The sequence below is a fragment of the Arvicanthis niloticus genome, chromosome 17, assembly GCF_011762505.2.
Source record: "Arvicanthis niloticus isolate mArvNil1 chromosome 17, mArvNil1.pat.X, whole genome shotgun sequence".
Lineage (NCBI taxonomy): Eukaryota > Metazoa > Chordata > Mammalia > Rodentia > Muridae > Arvicanthis > Arvicanthis niloticus.
The window spans coordinates 57,635,398-57,659,095 of NC_047674.1; the positions used below are offsets into that span (position 1 = coordinate 57,635,398).

General features: G+C 43.9%; 1 protein-coding gene across 2 annotated transcripts in view; it reads left to right on the forward strand.

Annotated features, from left to right (window-relative positions):
* The first annotated feature begins 18,059 nt into the window (after positions 1 to 18,059).
* Positions 18,060 to 23,698, forward strand: part of Kif6 (kinesin family member 6) — a 285,185-nt gene continuing 279,546 nt past the window's right edge. For both annotated transcript variants that reach the window (XM_076915376.1, XM_076915377.1), the window contains exons 1-2: positions 18,060 to 18,227; positions 22,461 to 22,570. In XM_076915376.1, the coding sequence (XP_076771491.1) occupies positions 18,162 to 18,227; positions 22,461 to 22,570 (176 nt within the window). In that variant the 5' untranslated portion in view covers positions 18,060 to 18,161. The remainder of the gene's footprint in view (positions 18,228 to 22,460; positions 22,571 to 23,698) is intronic.

A 23,698-nucleotide genomic window follows, 5' to 3' on the forward strand; every position in this document is an offset into this window, starting at 1 on the left:
TGCCAAACAACAGCAATTAGGTGGCATGCTCGTGCCCATCCCTGTACTTCAACACGTGCTGCGAATTCTTCATATAACCTCTCAACTAAGCCTGACCACAACCCAGGGCAGCCTGAAACACTCTGGAATTCAGGAAACCCAAGTCCAGAGAGCTCAAATAACTGGCCCAAGGTCTATGTCTCCTCTGATATCAGTGAGATAACCTGAGGTATGGATTCTCATCTGCTGTTGGAGAGACCAGTCCTCCCCCCCACCACCACCACAGAGCCTCCTCGAAACCAAGGTCAAGACTGAAATGCTCTGTACTAGTCCCACTCTTAGAGCAGGCAGACAGAAGCCACCCCACACATTCTACACGCAGTGGGAACTGGATATAAGACAGTGAACTAGAAAGGGGAAACTCACCATACAATGAGCAAATGATGAATATGTTGTACCCTTAGCTATCTTGGGCACACACATTCCATTCTGCACCCACATATAACACCTGACGGGTGTTGAAAGTCTTCCTTGAAATTACTACCAATGAAAATGGTAATAATGATACCAGCAACAAAATTTTATATGCAATGAGAGATTAACTACAAGATGTGCAGTATAAAATAATGTACCTCTTATAAACTATTCAAATATTCAAAGCAACTTGTGGGGCAGGTACTACCCAAACTGCACCTGAGAAGCCAGCAAAGCCAGGCGGTGTGGGAGAGTAAGTTTTCCACAGCCAGAAAATGTCATAATCTAAAAATCAAAGCAGGACCCATGAGACGGCAGAGTAAGCAAAGACACTTGGTTGCCAAGCCAGAGTTTGATTTCCAGGACCCACAAGGTAGATAGAGAACAGACTCCTTCAGGTTGTCCTCAGATATCTGCACAAGTGGGCAAATTTTATGAAATACAAATTAAACCAAAAACTCTGCTAGGAAATTAAAAGATCCTAAGAAGACAAACTGGGGTTGGGGGTGAAGGGTGCACTATGGCAACATTTGACTCTGAAGTGTAAGGCTGAAGAAAATGTCAGGCACGACGGCACAGTCCCTGGCAAGGCCAGTGGGGAAGAGAACACTGCTGTAAAATAATATTTGGAAGAGAAGACTTGGAGTTTAGCCTTGGTCATGTTAATTTTGAGCCGGCCGTTGAATGCTTAAGTGGATATTTCCAGTAGAGTTGAACTGCAGAGAGGTCACTGAAGGGACAAGAGCGGGAAGGAGGTCTGAGGATTTTCCATGTGTCAGAGCGAGCTTAAGGGACAAGAGTGTCTGATATTCACATTGAAAGATGGCCCAATGGAGGGAGCTTCTTGCAGTTGAAAGGCATTTTCAACCAACTGGGAATGATGTGTTGATGGGTGGCTTCTTTGAGTGTCTCTATAGTGTGAATCTAAAATGGCATCCACAGCACCAGGGAGATGACTCGGTGGGTAACAGAGCTTGCTGAACAAACATGAGGATCTTTGTTCAGATTGTCAGCAGTCTTGTAAAAGTTAGATATGGCTGCATGCACACCTGTAGTCCTATCAATGGGAGGGATAGAGGCAGGAGGATGGATAAGGCTGGCTGGCTGCTGGACTAGCCCCAGGTTCAGTGAGAGACCTTGTCTCACAAAGAATAAGGTGGATCACTTCCTCTGGCATTTGAGCATGCCATGTATGGGTGTGTGCATGTATGCACACACATGCACACACACACCATATGATACCCCATATGATAACCCCACAAATGTCCCTCATAGCTCATATTTTGAATGCTTGGTCCCCAGATGGTGTCTCTGCTTCAGGAGGCTGTGTGGAAGCTTTAGTAGGTAGGACCTGGCTGATAAAAGTGATTACTTAGAGCAAGACTTTGAATAATGCTACCCTTGGTGTAGGGTTGAGGGCCCATGTCTGCTCTGTCACTGGGAATTCAGGGAGTTTGACTGTGCTTATCCCATGCTGTCACCACCCTCCAGGGTGGGTGCTGGGCTATAGAGATGCACTGAGGCACTGCTCCAGGGGTGGAAAAATGAAATCTTAGACATAGGGAAGCTGGAGCTGGTTCGGGGGTCCCTGGGCCTGCAATGAGGCTGGGGTTGTGGGGTTCTCAGACTCTTGGACATCCAGGCACTGCTGGGAGCCACAGAAGAACAGAGAATGGAGTTGGCAGTGAGGGCAGCACCTGGCCCAGGGCAGGGGGTGGGTGGGGAGGAAGGGGTGCTCCAGCTTGTCTCACAGGGGATAATTGTCCTTAGCTTGGAGGCTTGGTGGTGGTTGTGGCTGGGAGTGTAGAGAGGCCTTCTATAGGAGACTAGGCTTCAGTTCTGTAGGTCGAGGTCTTGTCCATGGCTCCCCACGGATTATTTCGATGAAATGAGACAGTCTGTGGTTCCAAACTGTTTATTGTCACGGCAGAAAATGGATGTGTAAAACCATACCCCACTTCTCAGGGTAGGCCTGAGATTAAATACCTTTTGCAGGGAGGAATATTTGGGAAGGGAAGCTTATTGGCAATGCCTTCCGGGCCTCTAGGTATCTCATTAGCATGGAGAACTCTGTTTTGAGCCTACTTGACTGTGTCCATGTCTCTTTTCCTATTGTCTCGGTCTGGGACATTAGGGATGCCTCATCTACATGTTGAAAGGCTTGGGGCATTGACCTTATTTGACTGATGGCCACAAATCTACGGAACACCGTGGTTTCATGGCAAGGGCCTGGTACTGGGATCAGGTGAGGTGCCTACTGTCAGTTCAGGGTCTCCAGGGCTTCTAGCCTTTGGCTTGACCTTACCAGGCTTCTCTGTGTCCACTGCCCGCACCCTGGCTGCTGCTGCTGTGAGCAGTCTCCCATACTGACCCCACTATTAACCACTTTAGTATTTGTGTGGTAATAGGAGACTACACCACTGTTTTCATTTCTTCTTTCTTGAAGCTCAATATCTTAGAAGTTGACTCCAGAACCCCAGACTTAATCAGTAGAGGTCATTTTATCCAGCCTGAAGCCCTCCTCTTCTGGCACATAGCCGGAAGCTGAGCTACAGCCAAGTGGATAGCTGTAGATCTGGATGATGTGCTAAACATGTTTAGGACTTCAAAGAAATGGAATCTTCAGAGGCTGACTTCAGGAGCTTTGAACTCTTACAAGAACTTTACATGCTGTCCCTGCGTCTTCTACTTGTCTTCAGCATATGGATTTGGGGGTAGAGAAGGAGCTAAAAAGTTATTGACCTAGAGCTAGAGAGATGGCACAATAGTTAAAAAAATCTTGCTGTTGTTTATAGAAGACCCAAGTTCAGTTTCCAGACCTGAGTCAGGAGGTTCTCAACTGCCAGTAATTCTAGCTCCAAGGCAGTCTGCTGCCCTCTTCTGGCCTCTCTGAGCACCTACACTCATGTGCACACACCCTCACACAGAATACATGATACACACACACACACACACACGCGCGCGCGCGTGCACACACACACACACACACACACGCACGAGAGCACATGCATGCACACACGTGCACACACACATTAAATGAAAAATAAAATAAATATATATATATTTTTTTAATCCAGAAAAATCATTGACCTACTAGATTAAGGAAAGCCTAGAAGGAATGGTAGTTTGCCCCTATAAATAGGCTCTTGACTGGAAAGAAATTTGGGGAAATTGTTCATGGCCAAAGGACACCTTTGTTGTTTCAAGAGACATTATTGATTCTTGTAGGTTTCTTTTTAAGATTTACATTGGTAATTTCATTTCAAGTCATTTTCATCCTGCTTTCCCAAGAGGTGTGACAAGTATTTTCAGATGTCATTAATACTTTGTGCAATGCCTTACAAAGAGCAATGAGTTTCTGCCAATACAGAAGTAGGTGGGTCCTTGGGCCCATGTGTTACCCTTCCTGTCAAATGGGAACACAGACACTAGAGATGGAGCTGGGTCAGCAATGGAAGCAGTGGATCAGGAAGAATTGTGGCCCTGCCCTGATGTGCCTGCTTTTGTGTAAACGTTGGGCTCTACATTCCAATCTTCATATTTGTATAGTAATCCATTTATCGGCTGATCTGTCTTCCCAGTTACAAAACAGCGTGATCAAATGATATAGGAACAACATCCCATGCTCACACATTAAAGGACACTACCATGAGGCAATGAAGTCCTGTTCCAAGAGACCCAGAGTGGCCAGGTAAGAGAGGGCTGGAGGGACTCTGTAGTCTGTTTCATCAGAAATCTAAGGGCTCTTCCTTTCTTCCTCCCTCTCTCCTTTCTTTCTTTCTTTCTTTCTTTCTTTCCTTCTGCTCAGGATGGTAAGTTATTTTTACATAACTTAGTTCAACATGAAGGGTTATATGTAGTCATCCCCTATGATTTTTTTAAAGGACATATGTAAAGGTAGATTGCTCCTGATTTATACAAACTCAGTTTAGTTGGGTCCACAGTATTTCTTCACTTTTTACAGATCTTAAATGGATCCATGCTACCATGAAAAACCAAAGAAACTCAGTGACTGACAACACTAGGCAGGTAGTATCTATAGCCTTTCCCATTGTTGAGCAACAGGATACATACCCGGCATGAAAGATGAAAAGGGCACCAGCATGTGCTCACCATCCACGTGTCTTCCTTGAGAATTGCCTCTGTCATCATTCTTGTTAAAGTATTACTGCCAGAATCCATGGAGCAAAGAAACCTTAAGAGGTGTGAGTACCTCCTACAGCCGAGGGCACAGGGGGCTGCAGATGTGGCATAATGTTGGTACCCTTGATTCTGCCTGCTTCTGTCTCCTGCTATCTGAGGCTCCCATAAAGCGGGACATAGGCTCAGACACCTGTTCAGGACAGGGTTGTGAATCCATGTGCTTACTGGGGATTTGATGCCTCTGGATTTTATAATTATGATAGATAATAAATATCTTTGTACATGTTAAATAATTGGGGCTTATTTCAGAAATGTATTTTTATATTTTTAAAAATTATGTGTGTGTGTGTGTGTGTGTGTGTGTGTGTGTGTGTATCGATATGTGAGCATCTGTTCACATGGGTACTGTTACTTGCAGAGACCAGAAGAGGATGTAGGATTTCCTGAAGCTGGGGTTACAGATGGCTATGAGGCACCTGGGTTCTAGGAACCAAACTCAGGTCCTCTACATGATGCTCTTAACTGCTGGATCAGCCCTCCAGCCCTAGTTTTATTTAACTACAACTATTTTCTTCTTGCATAGTATTTTATGAAGTTCATTTATTTGGTTTGAAACTTGTCCCATCTTATCTGATGCAGAGTGAGCTGGGAATTGTCTAAAGTGGAGTTCTCATTTACTGAAAAATTTGGGGCTTTGAAGCCAGCTTCCAACTGGCCACATCTCTGTGGACACCCAGATAATCTCATGTAATACAGTGAATCAATCCAGTTGAACAGTTAAAGGTTCCTCTATAGCATATTCAAAGGTCAGTGTGTCCTGTCATGTTGTGTCATGTTCTGTTGGTCGCTTATAGACATTTTCTCCCTTATAAACAGATTATACAATCTTGTCTTACTGAAAGATTCAATTTAAGTCTGCATTTGTTTCTCATAAAATCTGTTCTTGGGAGAAGCTGACAGATGGCTGAGCAGGTCAAGGTGCTTATCATAGGCCTTGTGATCTGAGTTCCATGTGCATGGTGAAAGGAGAAAAACAGACTCCCACAAATGGTCCTTTCATTCTCATGCACAAACTCCAGATGCAGAATGCGCACACACACACACACACACACACACACACACACACACACACACACAGAAACAGAGAGAGACAGAAACAGAGAGAGACAGAGAGAGACAGAGACAGAGACAGAGACAGAGACAGAGAAACATAGTATGTAATAAAAATTAATCCTCAGGGCTTTAGAGATGGAATCATCAGTTACATGCTCACCACACAGGCAACAAGAACTGCATTTAATCCCCAGCTCCCACAAAAGGACAGAACATGGCTGGATGACCAGATACACCTGCAATCCTAGTGCGGGGAGGCAGAGAAAGGGAGATTCCTTGGCATTCACTGGTCAGCCAATTTATCATCTTCTCATGAGAGACCTTATCCCAAAACCTAAAGTGGCGAAAAATGGAGAATGTAGCCAGTCTTAACTGGTTTGTGGGTTCTTCTCTTTTCCATCCTGTATCCACCCCAAGTTTCACTCCCATCACTAGATAAGAGAGAAAAATGATAAAGGGGAGATAGATCCTTGGATATAGTTTCTTTCTTCTTGTCTCTCTTTTGAACATACCTACTCACAAACCACAACCAAGCCCCCCCCCCCCCGAATAACCAACAACCACCCACCCTGCCTCTTGGGGCCCTAGCATTTATATACTCTTTGAAAAGTTCCCAGAATTCCAAATGTCACAGAATCATAGAAACTATCTACAGCTGGCAAAAACATACCTCTACTAGAGCATGAGGCAAATCACAGTCATCTGCTGTGAAGTGGCCCCATATCCCATACCTGGGATTAAAATGAAAACATATTCTTATAATATTTCTGTGGGTTTTTTTAAAAACCAAAATTTCAGATTCTCACTATAGGAAAAAGACACATCTCATTGACCTCTGACATCTACACACACACACACACACACACACACACACACACACACGCACCCACCCACCCTAGAACATATACTCCATGTCATAAATTCATCCCTGTCTGCCTTGATTTTCAGTGATATTTCCTTATTTTTGTTCTCTAAAGTATTTTTAAAGTATTTATTTATTTTATGTATATTAATACAATGTTGCTGTCTTCAGACACACCCAAAGATGGCATCAGATTCCATTACAGATGGTTGTGAGCCACCATTTGGTTTCTGGGAATTGAACTCAAAACCTCTGGAAGAACAGTCAGTACTCTGAACTACTGAGCCATCTCTCCAACCCACCCCCCAAAGTATTTTTTTCTCAACATTTACACTAAAGATCAAAATTGCCTTCCCAGATAAACCTTTACCACCAGAATTATCTGTCTGCTCAGTGGAAGGCATGTCCTCAGCTTGTTTCTTGGTGTGAAGTTCAGCCATGGGCTATAAAATCAGATTACTTTTTCTTCTGTAAGAATAATAATTCTGCTGTAAAATAGAAGATACAACTTATAAATTATTGATGGTAGATTTGAAGACTATGAGTCTCAGTGTTGTTTTTATCCAAGTTAATTGAAGTATCTGTTTTTGTTACTGTGGATAAATACACACACCTTTGTTAGCTGTGTTTTTAAGTTAAAGACAATCAGCATTCATATTTTGCAGCATGCCTCAATCACTGCACTTCTTTAGGTTGGTTTCTGTATGATGCTGAAGTGAACTCACAAATTCCTGCAGAGGTGTGATGTATATTCTAATATATAACCCAGATCGATTCCTTTGTGTGTGTGTGTGGGGGGGGGCTTTCTTTGCTTTTCTTTTTCTTCTTCTTTCTTTTTCTTTTCTTCTTTTTTTAAGACAAGGTCTCTCTTTGTAACCCTGGCTGTCCTAAAACGTACTCTGTAGACCATGCTGGCCTCGAGCTTACAGATATTCATCTACTTCTGCCTCCCAAGTACTGAGATTAAAGGCACTCACCACCACCCAGCTCCACCTCATTATTCTGAGACAAGACTTCTCACTGACATGGAACTTGACAGGTAGGTGAGGCTGGATGGCCAGCAGGGATCGCCTGTCTCTACCTCCCCAGACTGGGATTACAAGCATCCACCACCACAGCTGCCAGCCTAAGTGGCCAATACGGCAACTGCTGTACTGACTAGTCATTAAAAAGTAGAAGCAATGGCACCGGGGACGTGGCTCGGGAGTCAGGTACACATACTGCTGTGGCAGAGGACAGCAGTTTGGTTCCCAGGATCATGGGGCACCTCACAGCCGTCTGAAACTCCAGATCTAAGGGATTCAATGCCCTCTACTGTCCTCTATGGGCACTCACACCCACCACACATATTCACAGAACCAAATATTAAAAATAAGGCTTAGGACTTCAGAAAGATATCTACGTGTGATTAGAGAAAGAGTTGAAGATTCCCAACCTCTGTCACAAAAATTTCAGACCTGCTCTACTCCTCTCAAGGACATTTTATACACTGAGTTAGGTGACAATTTGTGGCCAACTCCAAACCCACTAATCAAATCTCTAGTCTCTGGAAAAGAGTCTCTCTCTCTCTCTCTCTCTCTCTCTCTCTCTCTCTCTCTCTCTCTCTCTGTGTGTGTGTGTGCGTGTGCCAGAGTGAGATACCTGAGCAATCCAGCAAGCCACATCAGCTCCCCTGGCACCTCATAATACAAATAATGGCTTAAACTCAGGTGAGAAGCAACAAGTCAGAAATTCGTAGTATATATGTGCATGTATGTGTATGCATGAGTAGAAACATGTGTGCATGAGTGCATCTATGCTGAATTGTTAGCCAATCAATAGTTGTTAAAGCAAACACTAACTAGACAATTCAGTATGTTGTCTCTGTGTTGGGTGTGGTTGTATATGTATGTGGAGTGCATATACATGTGTGTACACGTGTGTGGTGGTCAGAGGCTGATCTCCAGGACCCCCTCAATCACTCACTACAGTATTTTTAAGCAGGATCTCTAGTAAGAATCTCCTTTGATTTCAACTGAATAAAGCCTAATTTTAATCAGGTGGATTGCGAATATCCATAAAGTATAAACAGGTAAGGGGCCCGGGAAACGGCTCAGTCAGTAAACTGCTTAACGTGTGTCTTAATTAGGGATTCCTTGCTGTGAAGAGACACCATGACCAAGGCAGCCCTTATAAAGGACATCATCTAACTGGGGGTAGAGTTTCAGAGGTTCAGTCCATTATCATCATGGTGGGAAGCATGGCAGCAGTCAGGCAGACATGGTGCTGGAGAAGCCACATCAAGAGGCATTCTACATATTGATCTTAAGGCAGCCAGGAGAGGAGGAAACTTCCCACAGGCAGGCAGGGGAAACTCCCTTCTGTACTGGACATAGCTTGAGCATAGAACCTCAAAGCCCAGCACCTCCTAATAGTGGCCACACCTCCTAATAGTGCCACTGCCCATGGGCCAAACATATTCAAACCACCACACCAGACAGACATGAAGACTTGAGTTCAATTCTCAGCACATACATTCAGCTGCCCACAGTTTAAATACAGCATAGGGAAGGCAGAGCTGGGGTTCTGAGACTTACTGTGCCATGCTGTATGCGCACACCCCGTACACACAAGTAAATGTTAAAAAAAAAAAGTAAAATTGAAGGAGTAGGTTATTATCAAACAAAGCAGGGAACAAGCAGATGATAACACCACTTTCTAGTGAGATCTAGAAGAAAACCATGATCAGTCCTGACTGCAGGAGACCTGGTTGGGGCTCTGCTCACATTTCTTCAGCCTGCTTCAAAGAGCACCATGACTTTGGTGGACAAACCAAAGTCTGTCCTTTCTTTGCCCAGGTCCTTTGTTCTAGGTGTCAGGGCACTGGCACACCATCCCCATCCCCGGGAAGGATGGGAGTACAGAAAGCGGGAACATTCACAACCCAGGAGCATCCCCTCAACAGAGAGAAACAAAAGTGCTTCTTTGCCCCCAGGAGAACTGAAAGCATGCTATGCTCAGTCTTCATGATGGTGCTTGGTGGGACTGTCTTAGTTCCCAGCATGTTAACTCATCCAGTATCCTCTCAACACTGTTACCCTCCTTTTCTCTGTCTCCTTGGAATCCTCATCCCAGTGTCCATTTTGGGGTACAGCGTAAGATGATCTTGTTCTCATGCCTCAGAGATCACCACACAAAGTCAAAGTACACAGTTTCCACTGTGTATTTATTGGGCACTTTCAGTATACATTAGATAGGAATATGATGCTGTCCTTTATAAGGGCTGCCTTGGCCATGGTGTCTCTTCACAACAAGGAATCCCTAATTAAGACACACGTTAAGCAGTTTACTGACTGAGCCATTTCCCTGTTTATACTTTACGGATATTTGCAATCCACCTGATTAAAATTAGGCTTTATTCAGTTGAAAAGTAGAGGAACATTGAACTGAACTTTTTTCTTCAAGAGACCTAGAACATGTTTTAAAGGCTCTTTAAGCTAGAACCCTGGATCTAAGATGAGCAGCCAGAATTAGGAAAGAGAAAGGACCTAGTGTGTGCACCAGGTGGTGTAGAAGCCTTCTCTTTAGCTTTAAGGGGAGGGGATGATGGTTGGAGGGCAGGGGAAACCAGGCTGTCTGAAATTGGCTCAAGTGCTAAAGATTGACTTTCAACCCTCTGAAAAGCCATTCTAACACCGGACAAAAGAAGGTGGATGGCTATTTAATTGATAATTTATAAAGGTCCATTCTTCCAAAATTAAGCAGTGGGCTCCTAGATTCATGAACTGCTTCCCAGGCAGCCTGAGAAAAGACTCACCCATCCAACAGTGCACTACTGTCTTCAGAGCTGAACCTATGGGACCCTTCTTCCCTTGTTTTCCATTCAGATGCTAATTTACTTTCTTTATTACCCTGGGAAACTTGTAACTATCTTTTTTTTTTTTCACCTGAAGAAAAGGGGTTCAGCAATCCAAACAGGGACACCACACCGCCTTTCTTCTCACTCTCCTGTTGAGAATCTGGTCCAGCTGCTTATCTCTTTCTTGGGTGAGAGCCCTGGAGGGAGGAGAGGACAGTAACTTTCACCATAGAAACACGAGCCTAGAATACACAGTTCTGAATGTGTAGAGGTTTTCTTGATTCTTTCCAATTAGTTGGGCACTCATTCATTCTGACACTTAGAAATCTCTGATATCTAGATAAGACCTTGCTGGTGACTAGAAATTCGTAAGCAGGACACAGTGACAAGTCCTAAATGATCCCAGGCTGACAGAAATAGATAAACAGGCAGGCAGCATCGGCAGACAGTAGACACCAGTACCAGAAGCTGCATGGAGGAGAGTCATTAACTTCATCTCAGTGAGATGTCTCACAGGGCACGTGGTATGAACTGGGTTTTGAAGGTTGACATGAACATCTTTGATGTATAAATGCGGGAGACAGCAAGTCAGACAGAAACAACAGCCCAGAGGAGTGGAAGACTGAAATGGTGGGCCCGTTTGGACACTGCTGGATTCGGTGGCCATAGTTTAGGGGCAGAGGAGTGACAGTAAGGGACGTGATAAAGACTATGAAAGTAATACAAAGGCAGTTTGGGTCAGACTGCGAATGGCATTTGGCCTTGTTACAGGGAAGGGTTGGGGATCCTTGAACAAGGAGTTGCATGGACTTGCTTGCCTCATACAACAGAGACCTGAGGGAGACCGGAGAAGAGAGGGTGAGATGGGAGGTGAGGAAATGAAATGGCGGACTTAGAGGGAATTGATGAGTATGGGAGGTAGAACTGGACGCCCTCCTGGGGGGGGGTGAGCAGGATCATCTGGGCTTGGGAATGGTTTGGATATGGTCACATAAATAAAAGGGAAAGAGCACCAAGAGTTGCTAGAGGACAAGCCTTGGCAAATATGTCTGTCATGAAAATACTCCATGATGAGGGAAAGATCTGTCCAGATATTTTCCATTTGAGTGTAAAGGCCTGTGTGTGTGTGTGTGTGTGTGTGTGTGTACCCATGGGTGGACATGGGCCAGAAGAAAGTGTCAGATCCCCTGGAGCTAGAGTTACAGGCGGTTGTGGGTGCTGGGAACCGAACTCTGGTCCTCTGCAAGAGCAGTGAGTGCTATTAACCACGGAGGCATCTCTCCAGTGCTGCAGATATGGACAGTTTCAACAGACTCCACGCACAGGGAACAGCAGACACTAAGGCCCTTGAGAAGTGCAGAGGAACAGAGGAAGCAGAAGGATATTAAGCTGTGTGGACCGTTTTAAATTGGATTACATGTGGCCAGGGGAAGTGATGCAAGAAGCCCAGAGCCAAGTGAGTCATGTATGAAGCAGGGCATTTTTCTACTGGTGACAATTTATGGTCATGTATTTTACATACTCAAAATTTCTGCTAATATTCTATGCCACTTTTGCAGCGTGTATTAAGGTTACAATTAATACAGAGACAGTGGGTGTTGGTTTATTAGATTAAGAAGAGAGTGAGTTTCAAATTTCTGAAACATGATTTTTCCTAAATGATATGATTCTTAGTTTTTGAGGCTCATTTATTTAACGTAGGAAGATGTGTAGAGGGGCAGAGGAGATGCCTCAGTGCGTAAAATGCTGTGTAAGCATGAGAACCTGTCTAGCTTGGTTTGTACAAGCCTGCAACTGAAGCCTGGGGAGGTGGAGACAGGAGGAGGAGAAACCCTGTCTCAAAAAATTAGGTGGATGGACTAGAGACATGGCACAGTGGTCAAGAACCATAACGCTCCCTCAGAAGACTCCAGTTCAGTCAGTCATCAGCACCTATCTGAGACAGTTCACAACACCTGTAACTCCAGTTCAGAAGAGGGGATCCAACACTCTCTCCTGGTCTCCGTGGGCACCAGAAAACACAAGGTCTGCACACGGATGCGTGCATGAGCATACATAGATACATAAATACATACAGTCATATATACATACACACACACTAAATAAATGAATATATAAACCTTTAAAAATTAAGACGGAAAACAATAGAAGATAGTCAAGGTTGACTTCTGTCCTCCACATGTAAGCTCAGATAGGTGCAGCCCCATACATATGAAAGCACACACACACACACACACACACACAGACACACACACACCACTATGATCCATATGAAGTGACCCCAGCGCAGGAACTGGAACACTGATCACTGGTTCTTACGTTTGTTTGTGTGGAAGCCAGAGAATGTAACCTACCACTTTGAAACATGACTTCCCCCACCAGAAGACAGATAATATGAAACTGTCTGTGTCTTCTTGAGAAGTCAGTATTTCATAAACCACAAAGACGACAGATTGACTTGCTAAAACTGGCTGGATTGAGTGCCCATAATGAGATGGTAGGTAATCCCACAGATACCATTTTCTTTTATGTTTCCATTTTCCACCCTAACTGAACTATGCAGAGGAGAAGACACATGAAAGCCAGGAGGAGGTAGACCAGGGTGGGTCGTTTTTCTTACAAGAAAGGAGTTCTTCTGGAGTTATTTTGAACTTAGCCCATCCCTTGCTGTGATGGGATGTTGGTGGAGCATCCGGGATGTTTATGAGAAGCCTGGGTATAAACATACAGACAGTCACATTTTCCATTCAATACAGGAGGCTTCCCTCTGTGCCATGGCACTGTCCTTTGGTTCCTGAGCTACACTCTGTAATCCAGTGACAGCCCGGGCTGTAATTCCATATGGCTGGTCACCAGCTTCCAGCTCTATGCAGACTTTGATGTTGCCGCTCAGGGGAGCCCCAAGAGGCTTGCAGAAAGAGGATCAGAGACAGGGCCTCTGTCTCCCAGCCAGAGTGATGATGGACCAGAAGGAGGGAGGACCCCAGTGTGGTGCTGAAGATCTCAGTGCACCACCAATAGGAAAGGGAAGTCAGTACATATGTATCTACACCAAGATTCCCACAGTATCCTATAAACCCGGAGTGTGGGTGAAGTTTTATGAATTTTGCTCTGCTGTGTTTGGAAATATGGTTATGTTAATGAAATCATGCTTTAAATTAGCTGAACATATTCTCAAAAGAAATTGCTGAAATTATATATTACAGATTTTGTGGTACCGCTGCTCAGCGGTATAAAAGCATGTTTATTATTCAGCTTTTAATGAGTACCAGAAATTGCTGCGTGTATTCTCCATTGGCTCAGAAACAATGGAGCAAATGCTATTGTGACCAGAGATGCTAAGGGGCTCCCTCTGGTCCTGGTCACCCATAAGATAGAGATGGGTGAGGTTGAGCTTTAAGAAGATTTATAATGAGAGCATCCTCCACTGATCTGCTGTGAATTCCGAATCTTTCCCCGCCTTTCCATCAAATGTTTAATCTTTACACCAATGATTTATGTAGTGCCCGTTAGCCTATGGACATTGACAGCCAGCAAGGTGGTCGGTATCAGATGATGCTAACTTACGAATATTGTTATCTACTACTAAGTGAAGGAATTCTCATTATTGGCCATGCTTTGTGGAGAAAGTTATAAACAGGAGACCTGGACTGGGGTCAGTGAAACTGTAGGTCTTGATATACCTGTCCCACCTGATAAGGAGTGTATGGGGGGGGAGGGTTGGGGGAGGGGGAGATAGCCATGAAGAGGTTTCTGGACAAGGTAAGGGTCATAGCCTGTGTGAGTTCATGTATGCAATGACCCTGCAATGACCCCGCCATCCCAGAAAATACTGTTTGTTTTGTGTCACTCTGCCACAAGATCAAGCTAGCTGTATTCCAACATGGAGTGTGGAGGGGCTTAAGAAATCCTGTGGAGGCTGCTGGGGGGTAGGACAGTCAGCTTCTTTGGGGACTTGGCTTCTGAAAGATTGCCCCATGCTCCATTGAATGGTCCTACACCATGTACATACTGGATACACTAAGACCATCGGTGTGTTTAAAACCAAAAAAAAGGGGGCACATGAAGTTGGAAAATTGGGGGAGGGGCATGGGAAGAGTTGGAGGGGAGAAAGTGGGAGGGAGATTTGATCAAAATACTATGTATGTATGTATGTATGTATGTATGTATGTATGTATATATGTATGTGTGAAATCCTCAAGGCATAAATTAAAACATAAGAGAGGAGGAAGTTGAATGTAATTAGGTATCTGTATGTACATTTACATCAAAATGACTAGCCTACATTTTTTTTTTGCTTGTCCCTCTTGAGATGTGTAAAATAAAATGATACATTTTATGGTCGGAATAGCAGAAGGTTCAAGTGGTATTGAAACTAGCGCTACAGCTGCAACTTAAAACAAAACAAAACAAAACAAAAAACCAAAAAACACAAGACCAACAAGCAGATGGAGCCCAACCAACTTGCCTACAGACTAATTCGCTGCAGGCTCGGCCTAACTCTTACAGTCTGGAGCAGAGAAGCACTGGCTTATTACCTTGGTGTGGTCATCTGAGATTTGAGCAACTGCAGAGCTCCAGGGTCCTTCAGCAATTAAAAAAAGATCTTGACTACAACTGAACAAAGCAAGGTACAAAGAAGAACACTGAATACAAATCCAGTTAGGAAAAGACAGCAAAGCTAGAGACTTAATCACAGAGCCCCCTGTGTTCCCGTTACAACCATCTGCTGGGGATTTAAGGAACGCTGTCTGAGGCATGGCCTGGGAGCCACTTACACCACAAGCAGGAACAGCCTTGAACTGCTAGTCATACACAGGGTGTCTTCAGGCAATGCCGTGCCTCTCCCATTTGGAATGTGAATGCTTTTAGTTAGAGTCTTTAGGGTTTTTTTTTGGGGGGGGGGTTCCAGCACAATGCCTCTTGTCTTTATCTGCCCATTTAAAGTTTGTGCATCACAGGTATGGCCCCAGGAGCTACAGGAATCTGACATCTCAGTATGTCCTCTAAGCATTTGAATGGTGCTTTCTGCTCTTTAGAAGGCTGTATTCACAGGGCTGGGGACATACTGTAGCTGGGAAAGTGGTTATTGCAAAGAGATGAGGTCCTGGTTCTAGCCCCAGAACATATTAAAAAAGAAAAGATTTGGCATGATGGCATAGGGCATATGCTTATAATCCCAGAGTAAGGGAGGTAAAGCTATGTAGAAGCCTGGGTCTCACTGGCCAGCTAGCCCAGGGCACTCCTTAAATCCTAGGCCAGTGAGAGATTGTCTCAAAAAACAACGTGGATGACACCTGAGGAATGACAACCAAGGTTGTCATATGTTTTTCATATGTATGAACATACACCTCTCACACACACACACACACACACGGTGGGGGAGGGGAGAGAGAGAAAGAGAGAGAGAGAGAGAGAGAGAGAGAGAGAGAGAGAGAGAGAGAGAGGTGTTAGTCATTACTTTTCTTGTTGCTGTGACCAAGTACTTGGCAAGAAGCATCTTGAGGAACATTTTATTTTGGTGCATGGTTTGAGGTTATGGTCCATCTTGGTGGAGAAGGCGCAGCTATGAGAACAGCTCCTGGCTGTGCTGGCCAAAATGTAAGGGTGATTGCTCACATCTGGGAAGATCAGAAAGAACACTAAGATGGATGCTGGTATTCAGCTCACTTTCTTCTTTCTATTTCCTCTCAGTCCAGGATTGGATGCTTCTTGCATTCAGAGAGGTCTTCAGCTAACCCTCTCAGAAACCTGTCATAGACACACTCAAAGGCGCACTCCGTCACTGCATCCCAGGCCCTCCCATGCTCCTTTGCAGTCAATTCCCCGTCCTACTCCAGCCTTTGCAAGCATTCATCCGTTTTGTATCCTTAGAGCTTCCTTTACCTAGGACATTGTATGTATGCCACTAGATTGCATGTAACTGTGATGATGCGCTGGCATCATCCTTCACTGGACATACTACATTTGAGGCTTAGTCATGCTCTAGGTACCCGGAGTCCACTCTTTTACTGTATGAACTGAACACGCTGTTTGTTTGTATGGACTGAATATTTTGTTTCTAGTTTGGGGCAATTGTTAATGAGGCTGCTGTGTAAATTCCTGTCAAGGTGTCTGTGCTTTTGTTTTGGACCATGTGATGTGGGTACACTTAACTTTATAAGAAACTCCAAGGCTGTTTTTGAAAGTGCTGGGTGCATCTTGTCTTACAGTTGAAACTCTAGATATTCTGCATCTGTGCCAACACTTGGTACTGTTAAATGCTTTCCTTGTTTTAACTCTGCATGCATATATATATATATATATATATATATATATATATATATATATATATATATACAGAGGTGTGCCATTACAGTTTTAATGACATCCAGAACCCTTCTCATGTGTTTATTTAACAGCCATATTATCTTTTTCATGAATGAAGTGTTTACTCAAATGTTTGTCCCCTCTGTTTTTCAAAGACTGAATAAAAAAGATTTATCTATTTATTTATTTGAATGTGCATATATTTAAGGGTCCCTACAGAGGGCAGAGGCAGGCATCAGATTGGAGGGAACTGGAGTTACAGGTGGTTGTGATCCACCCAACATGGGTGTTGGGAATCAAACTCCAGACCTTGGGAGGGAGTAGCAATTAATCTTAACCACGGAGCCATCTCTTTAGACCCCCCACATTGGATTTTTCCCCTTAGGATCCTGGGGAATTGAACCCATGACCTTCCATGTTGAGCAAGTCTTCTGTCATTGAGCTATGTCCCCAGCCTGAGTTTTGTCTCTACCACCTCAGTGCTAGGGTTTGAGGGCTGGCAGGACTCTGCATGTTTTAAGGGGTCCTAGGGATCAAACCCAGAGCTTTGGTCATCCTCAGTAAGCACACTACCAACTGAGCTCCCGCCTTAGCCTTCCACGTGTTATTATTTTAAGTCAGCTTGCATTTTGTTCCCTGGTGGATGAGAACTCCCCCGTGAGTCATGGGTGATTCATCTCCCCTCGTCCACCTTTGTTGGCACCTGGTATTGTCACACACACACACACACACACACACACACACACCTGTGTGTATATATACATATGTATATCTGTCACGCACATATATGTCCCATGTATTGACATATGTGACATGTATTTGTGTGTGTATGCATATGTATGTATATCACAGAGTTTCCAGCCACTATCAATCTCCTGGTGAGTGGAGGTTGAACCCGCTTTCAGAGGCTGTCTCCCAGGAACTCATCATTTCCAGACGTTTCACGTGGGAAGCAGTCTCTTCACAGGGAACTCAGCACCGCCCTTGCCCTTGGGCTGTGCTTTTCTGTTTCTTTATCACACAATGGTTTCCAAGTGAATTCAGAGCAGCTTGGGAATCTCAACCAAAAAAGGCCATTTCTGCAATGCGTGATAAACGGCAGACTGACTTCAGAGAGACGTAAAGGAGTTAAGGAATGCGGAAGGAGTTATTAAGGAAAGAGCCACACTCAGGATTGCAAACCCTTTAACCCTTAACCCGCGTCCCAAGAGCATCTTCCACAGGCATGCGCGCCTATCCCTGCTCGGTCCCGCCCCTCAGCCCCTCCTCTTAGTCCACGACCAATTGGGTAGAGGAGGCGGGAACCCGGGGCCGCGGTGCTGCTTGGGTAGCATCTTTGGTTACTGTTGCTAGGGCAGTGGTGTCTGCAGGAGTTGGGAGCGGGAAGTTTTAGGTGGTCTCCACTCGGAAAGGTAAAGGGTCAGTGGGGAGTGCCCGCTAGTGATGGTGAAGCAGACGATCCAGATCTTCGCTAGGGTGAAGCCCTCCGTGCGGAAGCAGCAGCAAGGGGTACGGGCTACCGGGCCGGGTGTGGGTCGCGTGGGGCAGCCGGCGCGGGGCGGTCACGCACATTGCAGCCCCGAGGGAGGATGGGGCCCGCCCACAACCTCAGTCCAGTGCCCGGTACACATGAGCACACTCTAGCACACTCGTGCACGTGGGCTTGTTGCACACTCACCAACTCTGTGCCCCATTCACACACAGGTACTTCTGGCACTCTTCTGGATCATTGCCTCTCAGCCCTGCAAACAGAGCTCACATCAGGGGCTGACCTGTCCCCAGTAGGATAACCAGTGTGCAAGTATTGTGATGCACCCACGTAAGCAGAATCACACAATTATAGACAAGTGAGCACACTTGATTTCGTGGCATGCCACAGCCTGCTGGGTTTCTTACCTAACTGCTTTGCTGTTTTGCAGCATCTAAGAGTTTTTGTTTGTTTGTTTGTTTTGTTATTGTTTTTGTTTTGACGTGCGTTCATTCTAAGTATGCTATGTGCCTCCACACAAGAAACATGTCCCCCACCCCCAAATCATTAACCTGCCTTCTTGAGGTGTGTACTGTATCCAGCAGTTTACCAAGGTTATGAAGACAGGCGTCCCCTGTCTACCTCCAGGGTGAGCATGGTCACTGCTACTGTGTTTGGAGAAAACAGCGCTGGCTAGTTGACTTTTCGGGCTTATTTCTGGTCCTCTGCTGGGGACTCTTGTCATTGTCCTCATTTTACACAGGAGGACCTGTGTGGTAGGTTAAGTAAAATGGCCAGGGTGCCCAGCAGTAACTGACTTTTAATTTAAATTTGATTTATTTAGTTTGTCTTGAGGCAGAGTCTCACTATGCCAGGTTGACCTTGAACTCAGAAAGATCCATCTGCCTCTGCCTCCTAAACACTGGGATTAAAGGTGTTTGCCACCACTCCTGCCTTTTAAGTTTTCATTTTACATTTGTATTAATAATTTTAAGTGTTTTGAACTCTCTCCATGTCCCCTCTCATCTTTCTATCTTTCCCACCAAAACCTGCTTCCCAACAAGCCATCCCCCCATTTCAGGTCTTATTTTGGGGTATAAGGCACTGAGTTTGGTTTTCATGAGGGGTTTTTAAAATTACATTTTCTCTTCAGAAAACAAACAAAACTCCCAACTTTTTCCAGACTCCCAAAGTGAGTCTTTAGGCAATTTGGTTTATATTTATGAATGTGTAGATTAAATGTGTATAGTTAATAATGTTTTTAACCTCTATTCTGTTTCAGTGTTGGGTGTATATAAACTTGTAACATTATGGTATCTTATAATTTAGAATTTGCTTCTGGTAATTTATGTTCTTAAAACAAGGAGATTATAATATCTCTGCCATCAGCAGCAGCAGTGGCCCTTTATTTCATAACAAAACATTCAGGAGAAGTTATAGGAAAATACCCCCCCCCAAAAAAAACCAAATTAGTCATTAAAATTTGTTTTTATTTTATATGTAGAAGAGTTTTGGTTGCATGTACATATGTGTACCATGTGCGTGCAGTGCCTACAAGGCCCAATAAAGGGCATTGGATTCCCTGGAACTGGAGTTCCAAATGACGTGAGTTGCCACATGGTGCTGGAAATTGAACCCAGGTCCCTCTTGTAAGAGCAGTAAGTGCACTTAACCACTGAGCCATCTCTCCAGGCACGGTATTAGCCATGTTTGTTTAAAGAAATGAAACAGTTGGGAGGGAACCCTGGGCGCCTCTGCCTCTGCCTCTCCTTGCAATCACCTGCATGGAGACCTTTTAAAGTACATTTTTGTTTCTGCTTCATCTAAAGATTAACTGTCCTATCTGGGATGATAAATATTCATAAAAGAAAGGCTGATAGCCTATTAGACTAAAGTTTCTGGTTCTAAGGATTCTGTTTTTTTTTTTTTTTTTCTTTTTGATGGTGATGGTGCTGTGATTTGAACCCAGGGCCACTGGGGTGCTAGGAAACACCCTGCCACTATACTACTTCCTAGCTCTCTAAGGACTTCTCAATGTCTTGGAGAATGTCTTCATCACAGTGCTGGGAAGTCGTTTCCTGTCCCTGTCCCTTCTTTTCTGACAACTGAGTGTCTAGAGAGGCCAATTGTTTGTAAAGATTTTATCTTCAATTTTTTGACTATGTGAGTGTCTGTGGGTAGGTATGAGCAGGTGAGTGCAGACACCTGAGAGCTCACGAGGGAGCAGCAGGTCCCCTAGAGCTGGTGGCTGTGGGTGCTGGGGACCAAACTTGCCATCTGGAAGAATGGCAAACGCTCTTAACCACGGAGGTCTCTAGCTTCCAGGCCAAAATACAGATTGTTTTTTCTAAAAGAGTGTGTCAACCCCCCCCCCCCCCAAGTTTTGTGTATTTTGTGCACACCTGTTCCTTTCATTCACTGTCTATCTATTAAACTAGCAATGCCCTACAGGACAGAGTTTTTAAATGTCTCTTGGGAAAAAAAAATCTAATCAGAAAGCTTTGAACCCTCAAATGCATCCCCCTCCTCTTCTGCTTTCAGAAATTTTATTTCACAAAATAACTTTTTCACCTGAACTTTTCATGTTTTAAGTAAGGTGTGTGTTTCAAAAAGAATCTGCTTAAACCATGGCATGGTGGCACATGGCCATTTCTCCCAGGGCTTGGGGTTGGGGGCAGCAAGAGGTGGCTCTGTGCCAGCTGGGTCAACAGAGCGAGATCCAAGCCAACCAGGGTTGCACAGTGAGACCCCGTCTCGAATAAAAAAAAAAATCTGCTTTGGGAATTATTCATACTTTCTGTAAACTTAAGTAAGCCTTCCCTGGGGAGTAATGTGACACTTACACTCTAATCATGTATTTAAATGAGTCTAACTTAAACAGGAAATATTGCCTGTAAGAAAGCATTTTATTTCCTGGTGACAGACAAGAAGACTCTTTTTGAATTTTCTTTTTATGGTGCATTACAAAATACTTCCATTTGCATTACATCATTAGAGCCCCACCCCCAAGCACTCTTACAAGGGAAGCTGGGCATTCTGTTTCCCAAACTTTATGTATAAGGGTCCTTTGATTCTGAGAACAGTGGCTGGGTTCACACCTGGTAGTTGAGTTCAGCATGTAGACATTAAATCTCAGGGTTTCTTTATAGGCTCGGGTGTTGCTTTTCCTGGCCAAGAAATAAAAGAGTAGGTAACGGAGACAAGAATCAGAAAATGGCACTGTTGTTAGGGTTTTAGGACCCTCTATTTTCATGTTAACTTGGAAAGTGGAGGTAATTTCTCCAAGGTCACTTAGCAAATGGTGGCTGAGCTTGGATGACATGCATGAGACATCACAGACATGAAAGCACACATTTCTTCAACCCAGATGACTTATCAGGTTCTTGAAACTTGGGATTCTGGGGGGATGTAACACAGGCTTGCACACTCCTGTGAGACAGTTCAGACCTCAGAGCTGTGTCTCTTTGTCTGTGGTTCACACATGCTCACAAGTGCTTATGACGTGTAGCTCCCACAGTGTGCATTTCCCTTGAATAGAAAAGTGGTTCTTACCGTAAGGCTTACAAGGCTCTTCTCAAGACAAGGATGTAGTCACACAACCAAATTTGCATAGTAGATCATCCAAAGATGAGCACAGCCTTGATACGGCACTGTGGAGGTTTGGATGAGAATGTCCCTCCCCCCGCCCCCCCATAGACTCAGACCTTTCAATACTTGGTCCAGCTGTTGGCACTATTTCAGGAAGTTATGGAACCTTTAGAGGCTGGATCCCTGCTGGGGGAAGTACATCACTGGGTTGGGCTTTGTCCGACTTCCAGGTCACTGCCTTTGCTTCATGATTGTGTTTGAAGATGTGATCCCTCAGCTTTGTGCTCTGGCTGCCTGATCTACACCACATCGGCCCACACCATTATGGACTCTCCCACAGGACCCACAAGCTAAAACAAACTCTTTCTTGCATAAGTAGCTTCTAGTTAATACAAGCATCAATTTAGATCTTTAACTCTTGTTTTGTCCTATGCATCTGTTTGAGCCCAGCGACAGTTCAAAGAGAATTCTACATATTATATGTAACATTATATGTGTAATTATGCATACTTTATGTATTATATGTAAAATTATCCATATTCTGCATGTTATATTATGAATATTATGCTATGATGTTTTGTCACAAAAGCACAGTTTTTGTACCATTACAATGCTAATCGTATCCAGGTCAGAGGTTATGCTGGAATTTTACCATTTAGGTCCACCTGTTGTTCTTGTATTTGCAGATTTACTCCATAGATGAAGATGAAAAATTAACACATAGCCTGGAAATTGTCTTACCCCGAGACCTGGCAGATGGATTCGTAAACAATAAACGAGAAAGCTACAAGTTTAAGTAAGCATCCTATCCCTCCCCCTTTGTCTCTGCTTCATTACTGAGAAAATGCTTTTCCTGTGCCAGTTTCTGAGGTCATCAGCCCCGTTTCTATGGCTAGCATAATATGGCCATCTCATCCGGTACATAGAACTCAAGTTCATTATTAAGCCCAGGATTAAAAGGTAGGCTTCTGTGTTTGAGATTACATTCCAGGGCAGGAGAGATGGCTTTGGCCATAAAGTGCCTGCCTTCCAAACCTGAGGACTTGAGTTTAATTTGAAAGCTGGGCACAGAATACACTCCTGAAATCCCAGAAATGGCGAGCTGGGAGGCAGAGACAGGTGGAGCACTGTAAGCTCACAAGCCAGCCAACCTGACAGAGTTCCAGGCCACTGAGAAGTCCTTTCTCAGAGGTCAGAAGGCAACATTGAGTATGGACATGTGAAGTCGTCCTCTGACCTCCACACATAGATTGTAAACACATGCACCCGTCCGCACACATGAATACATGTATACACATATGGATAATAAATAACACAGTTATAGTCTCAGATTCCAGTTTGTTTTGCTCTCTGCGAGTATCTAGTGTTATTATTTTCTCATTCTGTCCATTATGGGTTAGTCCCTGCTTGAAGTCCATGAATGTGTAAAAGTTATTAAAGGTGAGAGGTTAAGGTCTAGTCTCTGTTATTTAGATAGTCTTTCTTTGTAATATAAATGATACACAGGCCTCAGACACACATGTACATATCTAATGTCTCCTGGAGCATCCACTTGAATTGTGTCTATCCTGAAACGAGATCCTCTGTATAGTATCCATTTATTCTGAAGATTCCATATGAAAAAAATGGAATGTAAAATATCTCAGGAACTTTTTTATATTGACAAAAATCTGGACATTCTGGGTTAAATGTTATTCTAATTAATGACAACTAATTTCGTATGTTATAAAGCTTGATTCTGAAGTAGGTAAATTGTAGAGAAATATGGATTTTTTTCTTATTTCTTGTCTACTATTCTTTTAAAGACCAGAGGATATAATTTTAAAATGATTTCATGATTACAAATTTTTAAAGAAATAAATTAATTTTTTAAAAAATTAAATTTAGTATAAAAAATATATTTGTGTGTACACACATAAGTGCA